The 17,265-nt window shown below is 38.0% G+C and overlaps 1 protein-coding gene across 9 annotated transcripts in view; it reads right to left on the minus strand.

The window, feature by feature from the left end:
• The window catches only part of EYA1 (EYA transcriptional coactivator and phosphatase 1), a gene marked incomplete at both ends in the record, with an annotated part of 313,784 nt that overhangs the window by 93,749 nt on the left and 202,770 nt on the right, over positions 1 to 17,265 (minus strand). For all 9 annotated transcript variants that reach the window (XM_082859020.1, XM_082859019.1, XM_082859015.1 and 6 more), the window contains one exon: positions 94 to 172. In XM_082859020.1, the coding sequence (XP_082715146.1) occupies positions 94 to 172 (79 nt within the window). The remainder of the gene's footprint in view (positions 1 to 93; positions 173 to 17,265) is intronic.

Below are 17,265 nucleotides of genomic sequence, written 5' to 3' on the forward strand. Positions count from 1 at the left end.
TATAGTGTAATATAAATGGATCTTTCTTTACCTAAGAAACTCATCTGTTGCATTTCTTTCAATTTCAGAAGTTAAACTGGCTTTGAAAATTACCTGCTGTGAACTGTTAAATCCAGAGGAATTCGTGAGTGAATTATTTCCTGTATATAATCCTGATGATGTTGTAAAACTGCTACCTAAAAAATGAAAAGAAATATGGTTGACTAAGCCATGCCAAGTAATGTGTCTATAGGAAATTATTATTTAGATAAAGCAGGGTTGGAGTTCACTGCAAATGTGTTTGGTTTATCTTTGAAACCAGAATCCATTGCCATGGCTAAAATTTTGTTTTCTTAAAATGGTTGACAATTTTAGTTTCACTATACTACAAATAATTAAAAAGTACAGAGGTTTACATTTCTGAGGACATGAGGAACTCATATAAACTATGGACAAAATTATACATTTGTGCAAAAATATTAGACACTGAGCTTTCCATTTCAATTTGTAAAACACACCAGGATTTTTCATGTCTTTACATTAAATACGCTTATTGTAAAGTAACAGGATCAGATTGAATGATCTTTAAAGTTCCTGCTAGCTCAAAAACTATGATGCTACTTCCAAAAATGCAAAATGCTTTCCAACTTGTACTTGCCATTTGAATGGCCACCGAAAAAGCTGGTTATTTCATTTCACAGAAGAATGAATGGAAGCACTTGACGTATTTGATAAAAACAAAGATCAAATAGGAACATGACCAGTGTTTTATGTATTACATGTGCTGTGTAGGCAACATCCTGTTTGTTGAATGTCTCTGTGTCAAAAGATACAGCAGGAGTTGTACAGGATTCAAGCCAAAGAGCAAATCTTGGTCCCCTCCTTCAATGGATTTACTATCTTACTGTTTAACCACGCAAAGTGACAACACACCATTTTCTTCTTGAAGTATAGTTGATTTACAATGTTGTGTTAATTTCTGCTGTACAGCAAAGTGATCCAATTATACATACATATACATTTTTTAATATTCTTTTCCATTATGGTTTATCTCAGGAAATTTAATATAGTTCCCTGTGCTATACAGTAGGACCTTGTTTATCCATTCTATATGTAATAGTTTGCATCTGCTAACCACAAACTCCCACTCCATCCCTCCCCTACCCCCCAACCCCTTGGCAACCACAAGTCTGTTCTCTATGTCTTTGAATCTGTTTCCTAGATACGTTCATTTCTGTCATGTTTTAGATTCCACATATAAGTGATATCATATAGTATTTGTTTTTCTCTTTCTGACTTACTTCACCTAGTATAATAATCTCTAGGTCCATCCATGTTGCTGCAAATGGCATTATTTTGTTCTTTTTTAAGGCTGAGTAGTATTCCATTGTATATGTATGCCACATCTTCTTTATCCATTCATCTCTTGATGGACATTTAGGTTGTTTCCATGTCTTGACTATTGTGATAGCACTGCCATGAACATAGGGGTGCCTGTACCTTCAATAATACACTATTTTTGATGAACATTTTGGCAAAGATTTTTGAAAAGATCAGGGACTTGCAAACGTGTAAAAAATGGCATTCATACACAACAAAATGGGAATTTAAATAAGACAAGCTATTGGGCTATTTGGTCATGATCAAGAAATTTTATATATCATTTAACCCAGCAATTCTATTGCCAGGCTATCTAAGAAAATATGGATTTATACAATGAGGTAGTTAGTAAAGATATTCTTCAGTGTTATTTCTAGTAACAAAACATAGAGAGCATCCCCAAGTTCTTAATAGGTGTTATTTGGAAAATGGAATATTATGAAGCTGTTGAAATAGTATCATAATGACGTTTAAAGACACAGGAAATTTTTTCATACTAATTTGTTAAAATAAAAACTAAAGCAACAAAAATGTTCTTTGTGATCTCATTTGAAATATTTTTAAAGCATAAAGTATTTCCAGAAAGCACAAAAATCTCAGAATCTATGGAGGGGTGCGATCTATGGTCACATAATATTCATGGAGCCAATGTACATTTTTAAATTTTCCACTCAGAACTGTGTTACTTCTGTAAACAGAAAAACCATTTTTTTAGATTAAAATTTTATGGCAAATGAGCAGTCTAGGCAGTAAGTGCGTGGGCAGTTTAAGGAGGACACCTTCGATGCGAACTGCCTAGTCACAGATGCCTTCAGGTACAATGTGGTAGTTAATATATGCCAATTATTTACTTGCTACTGAACATTGAAGTACTGGCTAAAGAGTCAGAAAACAGAGTTTCCAGTTCATTACTTATGAGCTGTTTGGACTCTGGACAAATCACCTAACTGCTCTAAGAAATAATTTCCCTAGCTGTAGAAACTCTATTTCATAGGCTTCTTAAACAGATCAAATGAAGTAATGTTTTGGAAAACATAATGAACAAGCCACAGTGACACACAAATGTTCGGAACCGTTACCGTTTAGTCCAGTAAACGTTTCTAAAATTCTCCACCGTATTTATCTTTTCCCTCTTTTGACTTTCCCAAACTAGATAAATATGATTTAATCTCTTTGCATATCTAAAATTCTTTTCCTACTTATTTATCAAGCATCTACGCACTTGGAAAACCCAATCAGAGGATTTGTTATTTTTGGATGTAGGGTATCTTTTTTGGTAGGTTCCAGTACTTTTTTGTTCAGCAGTTAGTTGTGATTCCGGTGTTCTTGTAAGAAGAGATGACAGCACGTCCTTCTACTCCGCCATCTTGAGCTAATCTCAAGGATTTGTTACTTTTATTAAGAGGGGAAAATATTTCCTAAGATAGTTTTAAATGTAGTTATTACAGGCTCATATTTGAGGTTTCCTCATTTGTAAATTTTAGGAACATCGGTTGTTCAAAGTGCCCAGAACACCTATCACAGATAAGCTGCGAGCTCTCACACAACTAATACTTGTTTCACCACAAACACAGGGGCAACAACAGACAAGCTTTTCATATTAATGATCATTTGCACGTGGCAACCACATACTTATTAAGCAAGTATTAAATGTAGGGCTTGTGGTGATAATTACATGAGGACAGAAGATACAGGCTTGGACCTCTAGGACTTACCAGGTTAACATTAGTTCTGTTTTTTTTCTTTTTAAACACTGGACTTCATGGGCATATGACTCATTCATTATTTGTATATCAGTGAACAATTAGCATTAAATCTATATCTATACCTATATGTCACAAACGTATAATGAGCATTAAAAAAATTCCTTATAAAAATTCAAATTTATTCTGGGTAAGAGTGTGAATATCAATACTTTTGAAAACTGTATTATATACATTTTATAGGAAAAATTACTTGGGTTATGACTTGTGACTTTCATTTAAACTACACATTTTTAGGTTATGACTTGCTACTTTCCTTTATACTACACATTTTTGAACAATAAATAGTGACCTCAATAGTCCCCATCCACCAAGAAAATGAATTAAGATATAGAAAATATATTTTAAAAATGGACATTTTTATTCCATAACTTATTCCCTGGAACAAAGTAGAAAAGACCATGGAAGCTATAATGGCACATATAGGCCATTGGGGTCTGACCAAGTAAATCACTGTTCAGTACTCTAAACGGTACCCCAGTGACTTCCCAGACTTCATGCTACTTCGACGGCTGTACGTTAGCTGGAATTCAACATAAGTTATACTCATTTACTGGCTGACTGCAGACTGAGATTCCATTCCATTTCACAGGCAGGAGTTTAACAGCACTCCAGTGGCCTACAAGACTTAACGCAACTTCCACAAGGATCTAACTTACGTCAGGCAGAGATGGACATGCGGGAGAATCAGGCTCAGGCAGTATTAATTTTTAACCCCAGAATCAGATCTGCAGGGCTGCCCCACCCGCCTCCACGGAGGACTTAGGAAAGAGAGCTGATAACTTTTAGTCCAGGCCACCAGCACTGGATTTCTTCAACAGCCTGTTTCCTGGTCTCCTGCCCATCTTCCGGCCCCTACAGCTCATTCTCCACACCAACAGTAGAATACTTTCTCTAAGGTGCATATCTCATCTTCTCACTCCCTTGTTAAAAAAGTAACTGCCCCCTATTAGCCTCAGGATCAAATTCAAACTCCCTACCAGGGCTTATTTATTAGGCCCTACTTGGTCTGACTGTAGTTTCCCTCTTAGATTTCTTTGATCTCTTCCCAGGAACTCCCAGCCCTCACCCACCCAGATACACATTCCAGCCTCATACAAGGGAAGCAACACGCGGTTCTCTGAAGGTTACTCTTTGCACCTCTCCCTCCCTCCCCACTCCCACTATATCCTGGCTAACTTCTAATCAGCTTCCCAATTCAGCACAGACTAGAAACTGCTTTCCTCAGAAAAACCTTCCCTGAATTCTCCTCTTCTCCTCTTTCCTCCTAAGCCTGGGTTACTGAATTTCTCTCTGTCTCCTTCTCCTTCTCTGTGATGTTTATATTTTATATATATGACATATATGAACAATAAAAATGGAAAACATGTATTGAATGCTTACTATATGTTAGGAATAAGTTCATCTTTCACATGCTTTATCTATCAAAATAACTCGATACTATAGGGAACCAGAGGGTTAGGTTAGGGTAATATAGCTTCCATGGCATGGAAGTAAAATTAAACATAGCTCCGTCTGGTTTTAGCATCTATACGATGCTCTCTCATGTCCTCTTACCCTGTTCTCTGTTGCTTTATGGGAAGATCTGAAGTTTACTAAAGTGTTCCCAGGGATCATTCTACAAGGATGAAAACAAACAAACAAAAAACCATAGGAAGCAAACATAGAATCAAAATAGAAGTGACAAGAATAATCATACTTAAAACATATCAAGGGCTTACTCTGAGCCAGGCCAAGCAAATATTTTACATGTTACAACTCACGAGCTCTCACAACCACCCCTCAGGAAGGTACTATTATACCCCATTTTACAGATTAAGAAGCTGCCCAAGATGACAAGCAAGTGTGGCAGACCTGGGGTTCAATCCCAGGCCATCTGGCTCCAGAGTTGAAGTTTGCCGCGTATTGCCTCTCAAAGTAACCAGGGTTCTTTTTCCTTTAATATATATTTTTTAACCAACATATTCAACATATGGCTAACTATCTGCCACGGACTCACCAGGAGGTGTTTGTTAAATGGCACAAATCTGGGCCCTTCCTCAGACACAGAAATCATCATCTTACTGAGGCAGGAGGGGTAGGATGTGACCTGAAAACCCACAGGGTTACTGAACACCTAAAGTCCCTGATCTCTAGCCACTATGTTTTAGTACCAATTCAACTGGTGTTTTAGCAACTGCTTCAAAAACCCCCGCTAGTATAAGTTTTGTTTTTACACTAAGAAAGTAATCACACTCACCAGGAATTTAAAGAAAGGAAGCGTCTCAGGGACTGTTTTGGGTATTTGTGGCCCTTGAGCTGGGCTAAACAAAGCTCATAGGGAGTAAAGGGTCTGAGAGCTGATCTGATGCAGATTGGGTGCCAGTATTATCAGATGAATTTCACCGAAGCTTAGAACACCACAAAGGCAAAATAGCAACGACACTGCTCCTAAGAAAGCGTCCGTGTGTAGCTACTAAACCCACTTCCTACTCTACACAGGCCTGGGAGACGAGGCACATTTGTGTAGCAGGCCACCACGTACCAGACTTAAGCATGTATGCTACAGGGGAGAAAGGGCAGGACACGACCAGGAAAAACAGACCTCCTTCTTCCATTAAGATCCTTCCTCTTGAGAGTTTCTGTTCGATTCACAAGAGTCTTCACTTACAACGTTAGGTCACAGAATTAGGCTTAGTATTGAGAATTCATTTATCAAAATAATATAGAAGTATTTTCCTTCCTAGATCCAAAAGATTTTACATGAAAAGTCACCTCTAGGTAAAGAGAACAGAAATATTCTATGATAAACTGTTTTACATTTTATGTAACAAACCATGAAAATTCCCCAAAGTAGAAAGAATTCCCATTTCGAATCCATTATTTCTCACTCAAGGAGTTTGGCAGAGATTGGTTCAAATGGAGCTCCAATAATGCCCAACAGTATTCTTGGTAGAGTTTGGAATTAAGTTACCTTCCAAGCAGGGTGGCAGTGGTGATATTTTCTCCCCCACTAGTGAAAAGGAAATCTTATCTGTTTAAATAGTTTACTATTGTGAAAAATCATAGCCATCCTTCTTTTCTGGCATGGAGGGGAGACACTCATTTCCAGATTAGAACACTGGAAAAATCTTTCCTTTCAGAACTTCTCTAGGAGACAAAATTATTTTTCATTCCATTGTCTTCTTTTTAAAGTTGAAAATTTTTATATTCTGAATGGGAAGATTATATAGGTTATACTATGAAAAAAAAAACCTTTCCAAGTTACTTCAGTCCACAGCAACTACTGGCACATCTAATTGGCACACTTACTACTCTAGAGGGTGTTGTGGACCAAAAGAAGCGGGTGTCATGAGTCTATCCTTTGAGGAAAGTTTAAAAACACACAATCTCATGAAAGCACCACGAAGAAACATTAGCTTGTGTTATGTACATGAGCACCACGAGTTCTGACATGGAGCTGCTCAGTCAATGAAATGAAAACATCTGATTAGACTGAGAAGGACAATACACAGAAAATACACAGAAAATGTCAAGGAGCGCATTCCTGGTACACAGTGAGTATAAGCTATCCAAAGGAGAAGATGTGAGAGTGAAAGGTTTACAGGGAAGTAGGGAAAGAGACAAAAGGTAGGTGACAGAAGTTTCTTGATCATTTAAGAAAAGGATAACAGTTCAGCAAAATGACATTCTTCATCAGAAAAACCCAGGAATCTGAAGAGTGATCATACCAATATTAGCATATTGGGACGCGGGAAATGTTATGATTCTGATTTTCCTTTTAAGGATTGGAGGAGGTGTTATAAATGTAAAGATATTTTTGTTTATATGACTGGGCCTGGAGATGGGGGTGGGTTAGCGTTTGGGGTGGGGATGGGCGTGCCCAGGAGAGGAATATGCTCACCAAGCTACTTTCCAAGGCTTGCCTGTCCTCAGCTCACTACATGAATTCAGGATGGGGTCCCCGCTATCCCGAAAACTCATCTTATTCATTCTTGCCCCTCTTATTTAATGCTTCTCTCCATCAATCCCCATTTCCTATCCTTCATGATCTGGCTAAGGTCCTACCTTCCCAATAAGCTTTCCCTGACTGTTCTTCTCTGCACTGATTTTACCTTCTGGGAATTCGAGCTCACTAATAATTGATACCATTGTTCTCAGAACAGCCTTCATTGGCTTTGCTTTTATCCTCACCATAAGTTCCTTAAATTCATGTGTTTTACTTATTCACCTGTCTCACATGGACAAGGAGAAACCACGTCTGACTTTGAAGGGTTTCGTGTAGGCTCCAGTAGGAGACAGAACTGGTACTTGAGTTTCAATCCAGGATGGTAATGACAACAGGGTCCAGCGAGAATACGACTGTCATAAAGAAGCAGGTGTAGTAACAAGAGGAAATCTTTCCACAGTTGTGTGTGTGAGTGTGTGTGTGTGTCTGGTAATGATGGCAGAAGGCTGTTTGGAAGAGCAATTTGAAGGCCCATCTCTCAACTTCCTTATGTGTTTGGCAATGAAGAAGACAGTGGGGAAAGGAAAAATAACCAAATAATAATTGTTTATTTCTCAGATTTTATCTAAAGGACACACACTTTACTGGTTTCTTTTAAACTGGATGATATATGAAGGCCTAGCTTTAAAAATTAGATTATAGGGGCTTCCCTCGGGTCGCAGTGGTTGAGAGTCCGCCTGCCGATGCAGGGGACGTGGGTTCGTGCGCCGTTCCGGGAAGATCCCACATGCCGCGGAGCGGCTGGGCCCGTGAGCCATGGCTGCTGAGCCTGCGCGTCCGGAGCCTGTGCTCCGCAGTGGGAGATGCCACAGCAGTGAGAGGCCCGCGTATCTCACACACACACACACACAAAAATTGGATTATAATCACTACTTTAGATGTAAATTACATGAAGAATATTAAATACAGGACTTAGAAGCACCTTCTGGAAGGATTTAAAATATGTCTGAATTTCCGGAAAGAAAATCCAGCAGGGTTTTAAATCAAATAAAATATTAAATTAATTAAGCATCATGAATTTTGAAAGCTCATAAAATATCACTGATCTAGCTCAGATATTGGTATTTCATGGGTACATGAATGAAAATAAGAGCCTTGCTTACAGATGAAAAATCTCAAATTTAGAATGCAATAACATCCTATGATTTTACAGTCCATTTATATTTCAGTATTTCCACATCCATTGTCTCAGGTTATTTCCCACATCAGTATGTGAGGTAGGATCCCTGTCAGAGAGAGAATGGTGATTTCCTGGCCCAAGGACTCTGAGTTAGGGATTGGCCATTATCTCCACTTCCAGGCCACCATTTACCATTCTACCACACAAAACGCACCTTTTAGATGCTCTGATTCAGCGATGTTGAAAGTGAATTATATATTGTAAAAAGTCATATTTTTAATTTAACTTCAATTTTTTATTATTGAAGTAGAGTTGACTTACAATGTTGTGTTAGTTTCTGGTATACAGCAAAGTGATTCACTTACACACATATATATATATTCTTTTTCATATTTTTTTCCATTATAGGTTATTACAAGATATGGAATATAGTTTCCTGTGTTATACAGTAGGTCCTTGCTGTTTACCTATTTTATATATAGTAGTTTGTATCTGCTAATCACCTATATGTGGAATCTAAAATATGATACAGGTGAACTTACTTACAAAACAGAAACAGACTCACAGACATAGAAGACAAATTTATGGTTACCAAAAGGGAAGGGGGTGGGGAGGACAGAAAAGTGGTATTAATTTTTTGCTGGACAAACATCACAGACACACAAAGGGTAGAGACAAGGGCATCTGAGAAATTTCATAAATAATGATCTCATTTCTAAAAGACTTCTTCATTGTAACTCTTTTGAGGCTGGTACATAATTTTAAAAGGAAATTATATAGTCACCCAAGGATAGTGATCAGAAATATTGGCTTTCTTCTTGTCACCATCAGGGGTTGCTATAGGGAAAAGGTGGTGGTCTCGTCAACCAACCGTAACAAACAAGAAACAGTCTTGCTAGAAGACCCTGTGTGGCCACCCAGTTCTATAGATGCTAAGCGATTGTAGTTTAAAAATAAACCAACCCCTCCAAACCTTTATTAATAAATCCTTACTACTGTTTCATAGTGAAGAAGAACCCAGCCTATGTTGATTTATAACATGATTTAAAATATCAAGTCAAAGTTTTGTGTGTGACTTAACCTGGAGAACACTGCCCAGCTATAACTTCAAAAAAAAAAAAAAAAAAGGTAACATGTAGGTCAAAGGTCTACTGAACAGAGAACAAGGACTCACATTAAAACCCAGAATCCCAGCCAACATAAGAATGCTGGAACCTGCTGGGGCCTGTCTGTATTTCCCATGTTTTAGAGCATTTTCTAGCACTTACTCGGCAAGCAGGATGCTATCCGTCCCTCGTGTATTTTCACAGAAGTCCATTTGCTTTCCTTCCCTGGCCTCTTTGCCATGGGCTATGTCCATCATCGGGCGCAATCTATGTGGCAGAAGTCAGTGGAGCTCCCTGCGGAAAAGCCTCTGAAGGCCAGATGGGCTCTTTAAAACCAAAGTTTTCCCCTTTTCTTACAAGAAGGCTTTTAAATGACCAAGTTTTGCTTTTTATCTCAGTAATAGTTTTTCTATTTCAAAGACAATTTGTAACTAGGGCAATAAAGACTACAAAACCTCGTTATTTATCTTTCTTCATCTATTTCTCTATATTTTACTAAAAACCAATTCATACCGACAATAATTTGGGTATTGATCTCTGATTAATTATCGCTATTACTGGATTTCAAAAGATCTCCATACAATTTTCAACACTTGTCATTTGAAATAACACAAGATGCCAAAAGAACTGAAACAAAATATTACTGTTAAAAAATCAACTTAAGCCAAAAAAAAATTCTAGAATGCAAAAAATTCCACAAACTAAAATATAAATGTGAGTAGAATGGCAAAGCAATTAAGAGAAATTGTGAACATCGGTGCAAGCTGCAATACCTTTTCCCCAATTGTAACTCTCATCTGTCATTTTATGCCAGAAAGTGCACATCTCGAAGGCTTTATCAGAGCAGATTATTAAAAAGGTTTAATAAATATTTTCTTAAAACCATATATTTGAAGTTAGGAAAAATACCATTTCTATAGATAATGCAAAAACTTTAACAGTACATTTTGGTAAGCAGTTTTGAGGTTCTAAAAAACTAATAAACTGAAAGACTTCAACTATATATTTGAAAAGCTATAGACAGGCAGACCAACGGAAGTCGGGGTGGTTGTCCTTATTAGATTATTATTGGACGGTTCCCGCTTCATAACGAGCCCCAGATCGGCGAGGTGCAGAGAACTGTGGAGCTGTCACCCTTCAGCGTCCCATTAACAAACCCCTGTCCTTGTTTTTTGTCTCTCCTCACTGGTTGGAACTCCAATCTCTCTAACAGAGCAAACAACATTATATACAAAGACGGAGTCAGAATTCGTGTGATTTTCTCCTCTAAAAGAGAGCAATAAAATCGAAAGGAAAATAAACCAAGCGGGGTTTCCAGAGCCCTCTGGGTTTCGGGCATGCGCATCTGTGTAGTCCCGCCCATCTATCGTGGCAAATCCTGACACCTTCTTGCTGCAGAATGACAGGAATGTCCCCACCTCACTGCTTCTCTGGGGCACTAAAACACTCAGAAAGGCATTCCACACAACCACCGCGATTCTGTGATGTCTCCATCCAGCTCCACCTACTAGTGTGAACACAGGGGAAGACTGCTTTGAACAAACTACGATAATAAAGTAACCAAGGATTTTACGATGCTAAATTCCAAATTCGTTTCCCCAAATGAAGAGAACTAGAGTTCTTATGAATCTTAACTTCCAACTGCTATTGTGAAACAGACCTCTCCACTCCCAGCAAAACATTTGTATATTTCAGACATACTACCAAATAAAATGAAAATATGAGAAGAGATGGTCACCCCCTGCAACTGTCGATCAATAGAACTAAGTTATTAGGGAAACCTGGGTTTGCCTCAAAGCTGAAGCTTAACCAGTTAAGAGACCAGACTTAACTTGAATTACTTTTCGTGTGAAAATTGTTTGCACTTCCTTACCTCAAACAGATTGCTAAACAAAATGTCATTTTCTTCCTATGACTCAGCCTCAAAATTTTGAACAGTTTCTTGTTTTCTGTGGTTGATGGTACTCTTAAGTCTATAGTGTATAGGATGGGGGCAGGGGGGGTGGGTAAATGAATGAATGGGGATGCCAGCAATAGGTCTGGAACTGTGTTTTTAAGAAATTATAACTAAAAGCTTGATTTCAAGTCAGATACCTCTTTTACATAAAAGGAGAATAAAATTTGCTTATGACAAGCTTAGCAGATATTCTGTGAAACAGGTCAGTGAATCATAGGCTAAAGCAGTTTCTCCTAAGTTTCTTGCCCTTGGTACATGTACGCACGCACGTGTGCACACACACACATACACACAGACATACACATAAACTCACACGCCCCCCCCCCTTCATTCCTGTTGTCAGTGCCCTTTGATTGGCAGCATTGAAAACACTATCTACAGGATCTGCACGGTTGACCCAGGGGTCTCCAGGCACCCTCTGTCCGTCCACACTCCCTCATTCAACTCACTCATTTGCATGTTTGTCAATGGCGTGTGAAGAAAAATCTCACACCATCCAAAACTTCTTCCAGAAACACTGAAGCTGACCCTGGGGAGCAGGCAGATGTCAAAAACTACCAGCAAGGATTTCACTTCCTCAGGGTGAACTCTACAGTTGTCCACGAACAGAAACATCTTGTCTTTCTCTGTTAAACTTAAGTTTCTAATCTTTCACTGGATGTACAAAAGAGATCCAATAAAAGCAGAGATAGAATTTTCCAGAATCTTGCAGCAAAGGTAAAAGCAATCAGATTTTCCAGTCCCTGAGGTTTTACTCTGTGGGCTTTTAGTATTAGTGCATTTAAAAACTAGTGCATTTAAAACTCTGATCCTTGTTTGCCTTAAAACGGCATGCGCCAGATTCACCGAAGCCTGCCACGGACGTAAGTGTTGAACATCGGAGCTGGAAGGATCCAGAAGGTTCACCTGGACTAAACGAGGGCACCAAGGCTGGCCTAGTTCATAAGATAAGGCAGTGCCAAAATGCCCACAAATTACCAGTTCGATCTTTTCCTTAAGTGCCGTGAAAATGTTAAAACACAGTGCTCGGAAATGAGCTCTCTAAAAAAAGTTTTCTAAGCTTCACGAGCTGGTATTTTTTTTTTTACTACTTACATAGCTAGCCGTGTCATGCAGTATCTCAGTTCCCAAAAGAGCAAATCCACCCTTCAGGAAACGTACTACGGGCAACTACATTTCGTTGTTTTTGTCGTTTTCTGTAAGTGCCTCCCCTATAGGTGCGGTCATTTAAGCGTATAGAAAACATGGCAGGGTCTGACAGTTCTAAACCATTCTCCATTTTGATGTATTCGTCAGCATTTTCAGATTCTTAACCTTCAAAGCCATTGTTCAGGGTCGTTGCAGGGATGAAATAATATATGTAAGATAATTAGAAAAGTGCTGGGCATATGGTAAGTGCATATGATAAACAGTAGCTGTTTTTTTGTGTTATGGGCAGCAGAGTTTTCCATCTCGATAGAGCATAGCTTGTCACGTTCCCATCTTCCTCCCTAATCTTGGTTTCCGAACTAAATAATTTGGTGTTTACACGGCTATTACCTCCCTTTTCCCCACCAGTTCCTCGCACTCAAGTCGCACTGTGGCTGCAGGGATTCCTGGGGCGTAAGGACCTGGTTGATGCCGCTTTCTTTCCCATCACTGCAGAGCTGAGTTTATTTCTTTGTCCGCGTGCCCCTTCTGTATTACCCACTGCTCCTGCTTTCCAGCGCCCACCACCGCTGCTGCCAACACAGCCATTTCTCTCTTCTGATTTTCTTCCTCACGTTCTCGGCTGTTCTCTCTTGTTCCTTCTGTACGTCTGTATCGTGTACACAAAGCCTGACCCTTTTGATAGTGATTCTCCTTCCTTGCCAGCGCATGAGTTAGATCTGGCTCTTTTTTTTGCTATGCCTATTTGGTTACTGGGTTCTTGGAGCTCTCTTTGCTGGTTATATATATATATACATATATATGTGTACAGACACATATATAATAGTATATATTAATTTTTTAATATTTATTTCATATAGAATTTTTTTTCCTCCTGGGGAATGGGAGAGAAGGAGAATTTAGGTAATGCTTCCTAATCTGGAACTATTTCAGAAGCCTGGATTATGATGATGATGATGATAATAATAACAATAATAATAATAATCACCCCTCCCCCACCACTACCACATCACTGCCACAATGAACACAGTAAATAAAAATAAGCCTTTGAACGCGGACTACGTGCCAGATGTTGGTCAGTGATATACACGGATAATCTCAATGAAACCTCACAATGCTACTGTGGGAACAGATAATATTATCCCCACATTTGAGACGAAGAAATGGAGACATGAGACGTCAAGCCCCATGCTGAAGTCCCACGGACAGCAAGGGCAGGGCTGTTGCACAGGCAGTCTGACTCTAGAATTTACGTTGTTAGCCACAGTGCAAGATTTCACTGTACCTCAGGTGATCATCAAAAATTTTCCTGAAGTGAATCAGCATAACACGCACTGAGTCACCTGGGTTACTAGAAAATTCCTTCTAGTATCGTGAAATCCTAACATTATGAAATCTTAGTAACTAAATCTCTGAATAACTCATCATCATACCTTATATTTATAAAGGTATATATTTAAAAGGTCAAAGGATATTGGAGAAAGTACTACGTAAAACGCTCCCAAATCACTAAAAAACATATACTGTCATCTAAGATTCTAAGATCTTTTAACAGATATAAGATTGATACAAGCAAAAATCACTGTTATTCATTAAGGATAATAGAATTTAGAGAATTTTGACAATAATTTCAGACATTAGAGAAAGTTTTATATTAAAAAGAAGTATTGAAAAGACAAAGGTCTATAGACTCCCATGACTGGGCACATAAAATCATTTCATCCACTTCATTTTCTACAATGCACTTAATATTTAAGAAATACATATTAATCAGAGTTTACTTATTTATCCACATTTGACCATAAGGAGTTTATAGCATATTACGTATCATTATCCATCATCAGACTGGCAACTTTCAAGTTAATAGCATATTATTCTTTGGCTTGGTGTGTGAAAGTCATATTTTAGATTATTCTGAAAATGAGTGAGGTGCCGTTATAGAAATATCCCTATGAAATAATACCTCAGTCATGGAAAAAGGGCTCTAAAATCCCACTGGAAAGGCCATTCAACCAGGGGACGCCTAAAAACACAGAAAGTTGTAATGCAACATCCCAGATGCAATGAAACCTATAACTAGAAAAGCAATGCTATATTTGGTGCTACACATGTCCTTATTTCTGCTTTAGAATAGACTTTTTTCCGCCTCCAAATTAACGTTCTTTTCTCCTCTTTCATGTCCACTCTTCTCTCTACACTGACGCTATGCTTACAACTCTGACAGCTAGTTAGTCCTCTTAGGAACTTTCTTGCCACATAAGCTTTGGATCTGCGAGGACAGAAAGATAAAGCTAAGTCAAGGGCAATATTTCTCGAACTCTGAGACCCACAGCATGCTTCTCTTCTCCTAATCCTTCCCAGGCTGACAATTTAGCAAAATATAATAGTTATGCATGACTAAAAGAATGAGATGAAAAAAGAAAAGACACAGAGTGCACGTCTGATTTCACCACCATAAGATTTACTACGGACATACCATGAAAGTTTCTAAACACTTAACTCGCAATTTCTGTACTCAGCCCATTGTGAATGGTAACCAAAGGGCCGCACGTGGGCTCAAGCCCAGGAATCACACATGTAGTTACCTCTCCTCTCCGGAAGGCACTTCACCTGTTTCATTCTGACCTTTAGGATCCACTTCTCCTTAAAGAGACTGGATGCCTGGAGTAGAACGGAACCGACCATAGTGCCAGATTTTTTTCGCCATAACTCTCCTAAGATTCTGCAATTGCATAATGTATTTGTCTGTTTGTCTACTGTCTCTCTCCTTGACACCAATGAAAGCTTTAGGAGCGAACAGACTTTGCTTGCCTTAGGATACGTTTCATTACTAAAGCCTAAGACTATTCGATCCTTTAATGAAGTCTCATCGATGTTTGTTCTTTCTATCCCTTTACTTAACTGATATTCAGCATGTGGAGAAACATAGCTCTTTTCCAAGAGCAGCTTTCAATTTTTGGAATCAAGCACATGAGTAATATCCTTCTAACACTAAATGCTATCTGTCATAAGGTAATTTTAATTTTGTAGCCATCAAATATATCAAAACTTTACAATCCATGCCCTTTTATACCAAAGGCAAAACCAAGTATGAAAGGATTAATGAATTTGGTCCCACAAAATTTTAGCTTCCCGTGCAGGAAAAAAAGCTCTTAAAAATGATAAACCGGAAATACATCTATAAAACGTTACTAAAGTTTAAGAAACGTAATATAAGAAATAATAAGAAAAGACAAACACCACCATGCAAGAAAAGAAAAACTGGTTTATCAGCTCAATTTTCTAAAAATACACATGAAAACAACAATAAAATCTTGGACCTTCCAAAATGACAATTTTTTTAAAAAGTAAAATATTTAATGTGTTCACGCTAATTCACAGCCCTTCCTTGTGGAAATATATAACAAATCTTTAAAAGAGTTGAAAACAGTTTACCTAGCAATTCCACACTTAAGTTTACTCAAAGGAAATAATTAAGCATGCACATAAGATACTCGTGGCATTGCTCTAGATGTCCAATAATAGGGGGGTTAAATAAGATATATCTGTGAAACCATGCAGCCATTAAAATGATGCCATAAAATAGATTTTATTGATGTGAAAAGATGCCTATAACATATCCGTTACTTAAAAGAGCAGGTTGCTAAGTCTACCAGCGGATGAATGGATAAAGAAGATGTGGTATACACACACACACACACACAATGGAATACTACTCAGCCATAAGAAAAGAAAGAAATTTTGCCATTTGCAGCAACAAGGATGGACTTGGAGGATATTATGCTAAGTGAAAAATGTCAGACAAAGGTGGACAAATACTGCATCATATCACTTATATGTGGAATCCAAAAAATAAAACAAATTAGTGACTATAACACAAAAGAAACAGACTCACAGATACAGAGAACAAACTAGTGGTTACCAGTGGGGAGAGGAAAGCAGGGAGGGACAAGATAGGGGGAGGGGATTGAGGGGTACAAACTATTATGTATAAAATAAATGAGCTACAAGTATGTATTGTACAACACAGGGAATATAGCCAATATTTTGTAGTAACTATAAACGAAATACAACCTTTAAAAATTGTGAATCGTTATGTTGTACTTCTCTAACTTATGTAATATTGTACATCAACTACACTTCAATAAATAAACAAATAATTTTTTTTTAAATAGCAGGTATTTAAATCTACTATAGCTTGGCACTATTGAAAGGATGCATATCATTTGTTAAACTGATGAGCGGTAAAAACAAAATATTAGGAGAATGTTTAAATTATGTGAGAACAATTTTCAAGTATTTTAGACACATTTGCATGATAATAATCTGCTAATTACAGTAATGCCTACTCGTGAAACAGCTCTGACAACTGTAAGCTTTCAGCTGTCATCCGTATGACTTGCACTTACATTATGTTTTGTCTATAGTTTCAAAAATCAGAACCCAGGGATGCGTCCTTGGAAGCAATAGCTTGAAGATGCATTTAGTGGCTGTCAATTTGATCTCCTGGTCTTTGGCAGATCATTTAGTCAACACCTATCACATGCTCTATTTCCAGAGCCGTGATAATGAAAATGAAGAAAACATACCCCTTTGAGACAGGTTGATTGGCGACACCAAGTGCCAGGGTTTTTAGCATGTATCATACTACAACCTCTTACATCATTGACTTTGCTTTTTTTTTTTCCACTCTTTTTTTAGTTGATAGAAGCAAAGGCAGAAAACTTCAATGACACAAAGAATTTTAGAGCTTTTTGTAAAAGAACCTGAGTGATCATCCAGTCTAACCCCTGGATGTTATAAATATGGAAATTTAGGCCTGG

The sequence above is a fragment of the Leucopleurus acutus genome (genome assembly GCF_964270905.1).
Source record: "Leucopleurus acutus genome assembly, chromosome: 17".
Lineage (NCBI taxonomy): Eukaryota > Metazoa > Chordata > Mammalia > Artiodactyla > Delphinidae > Leucopleurus > Leucopleurus acutus.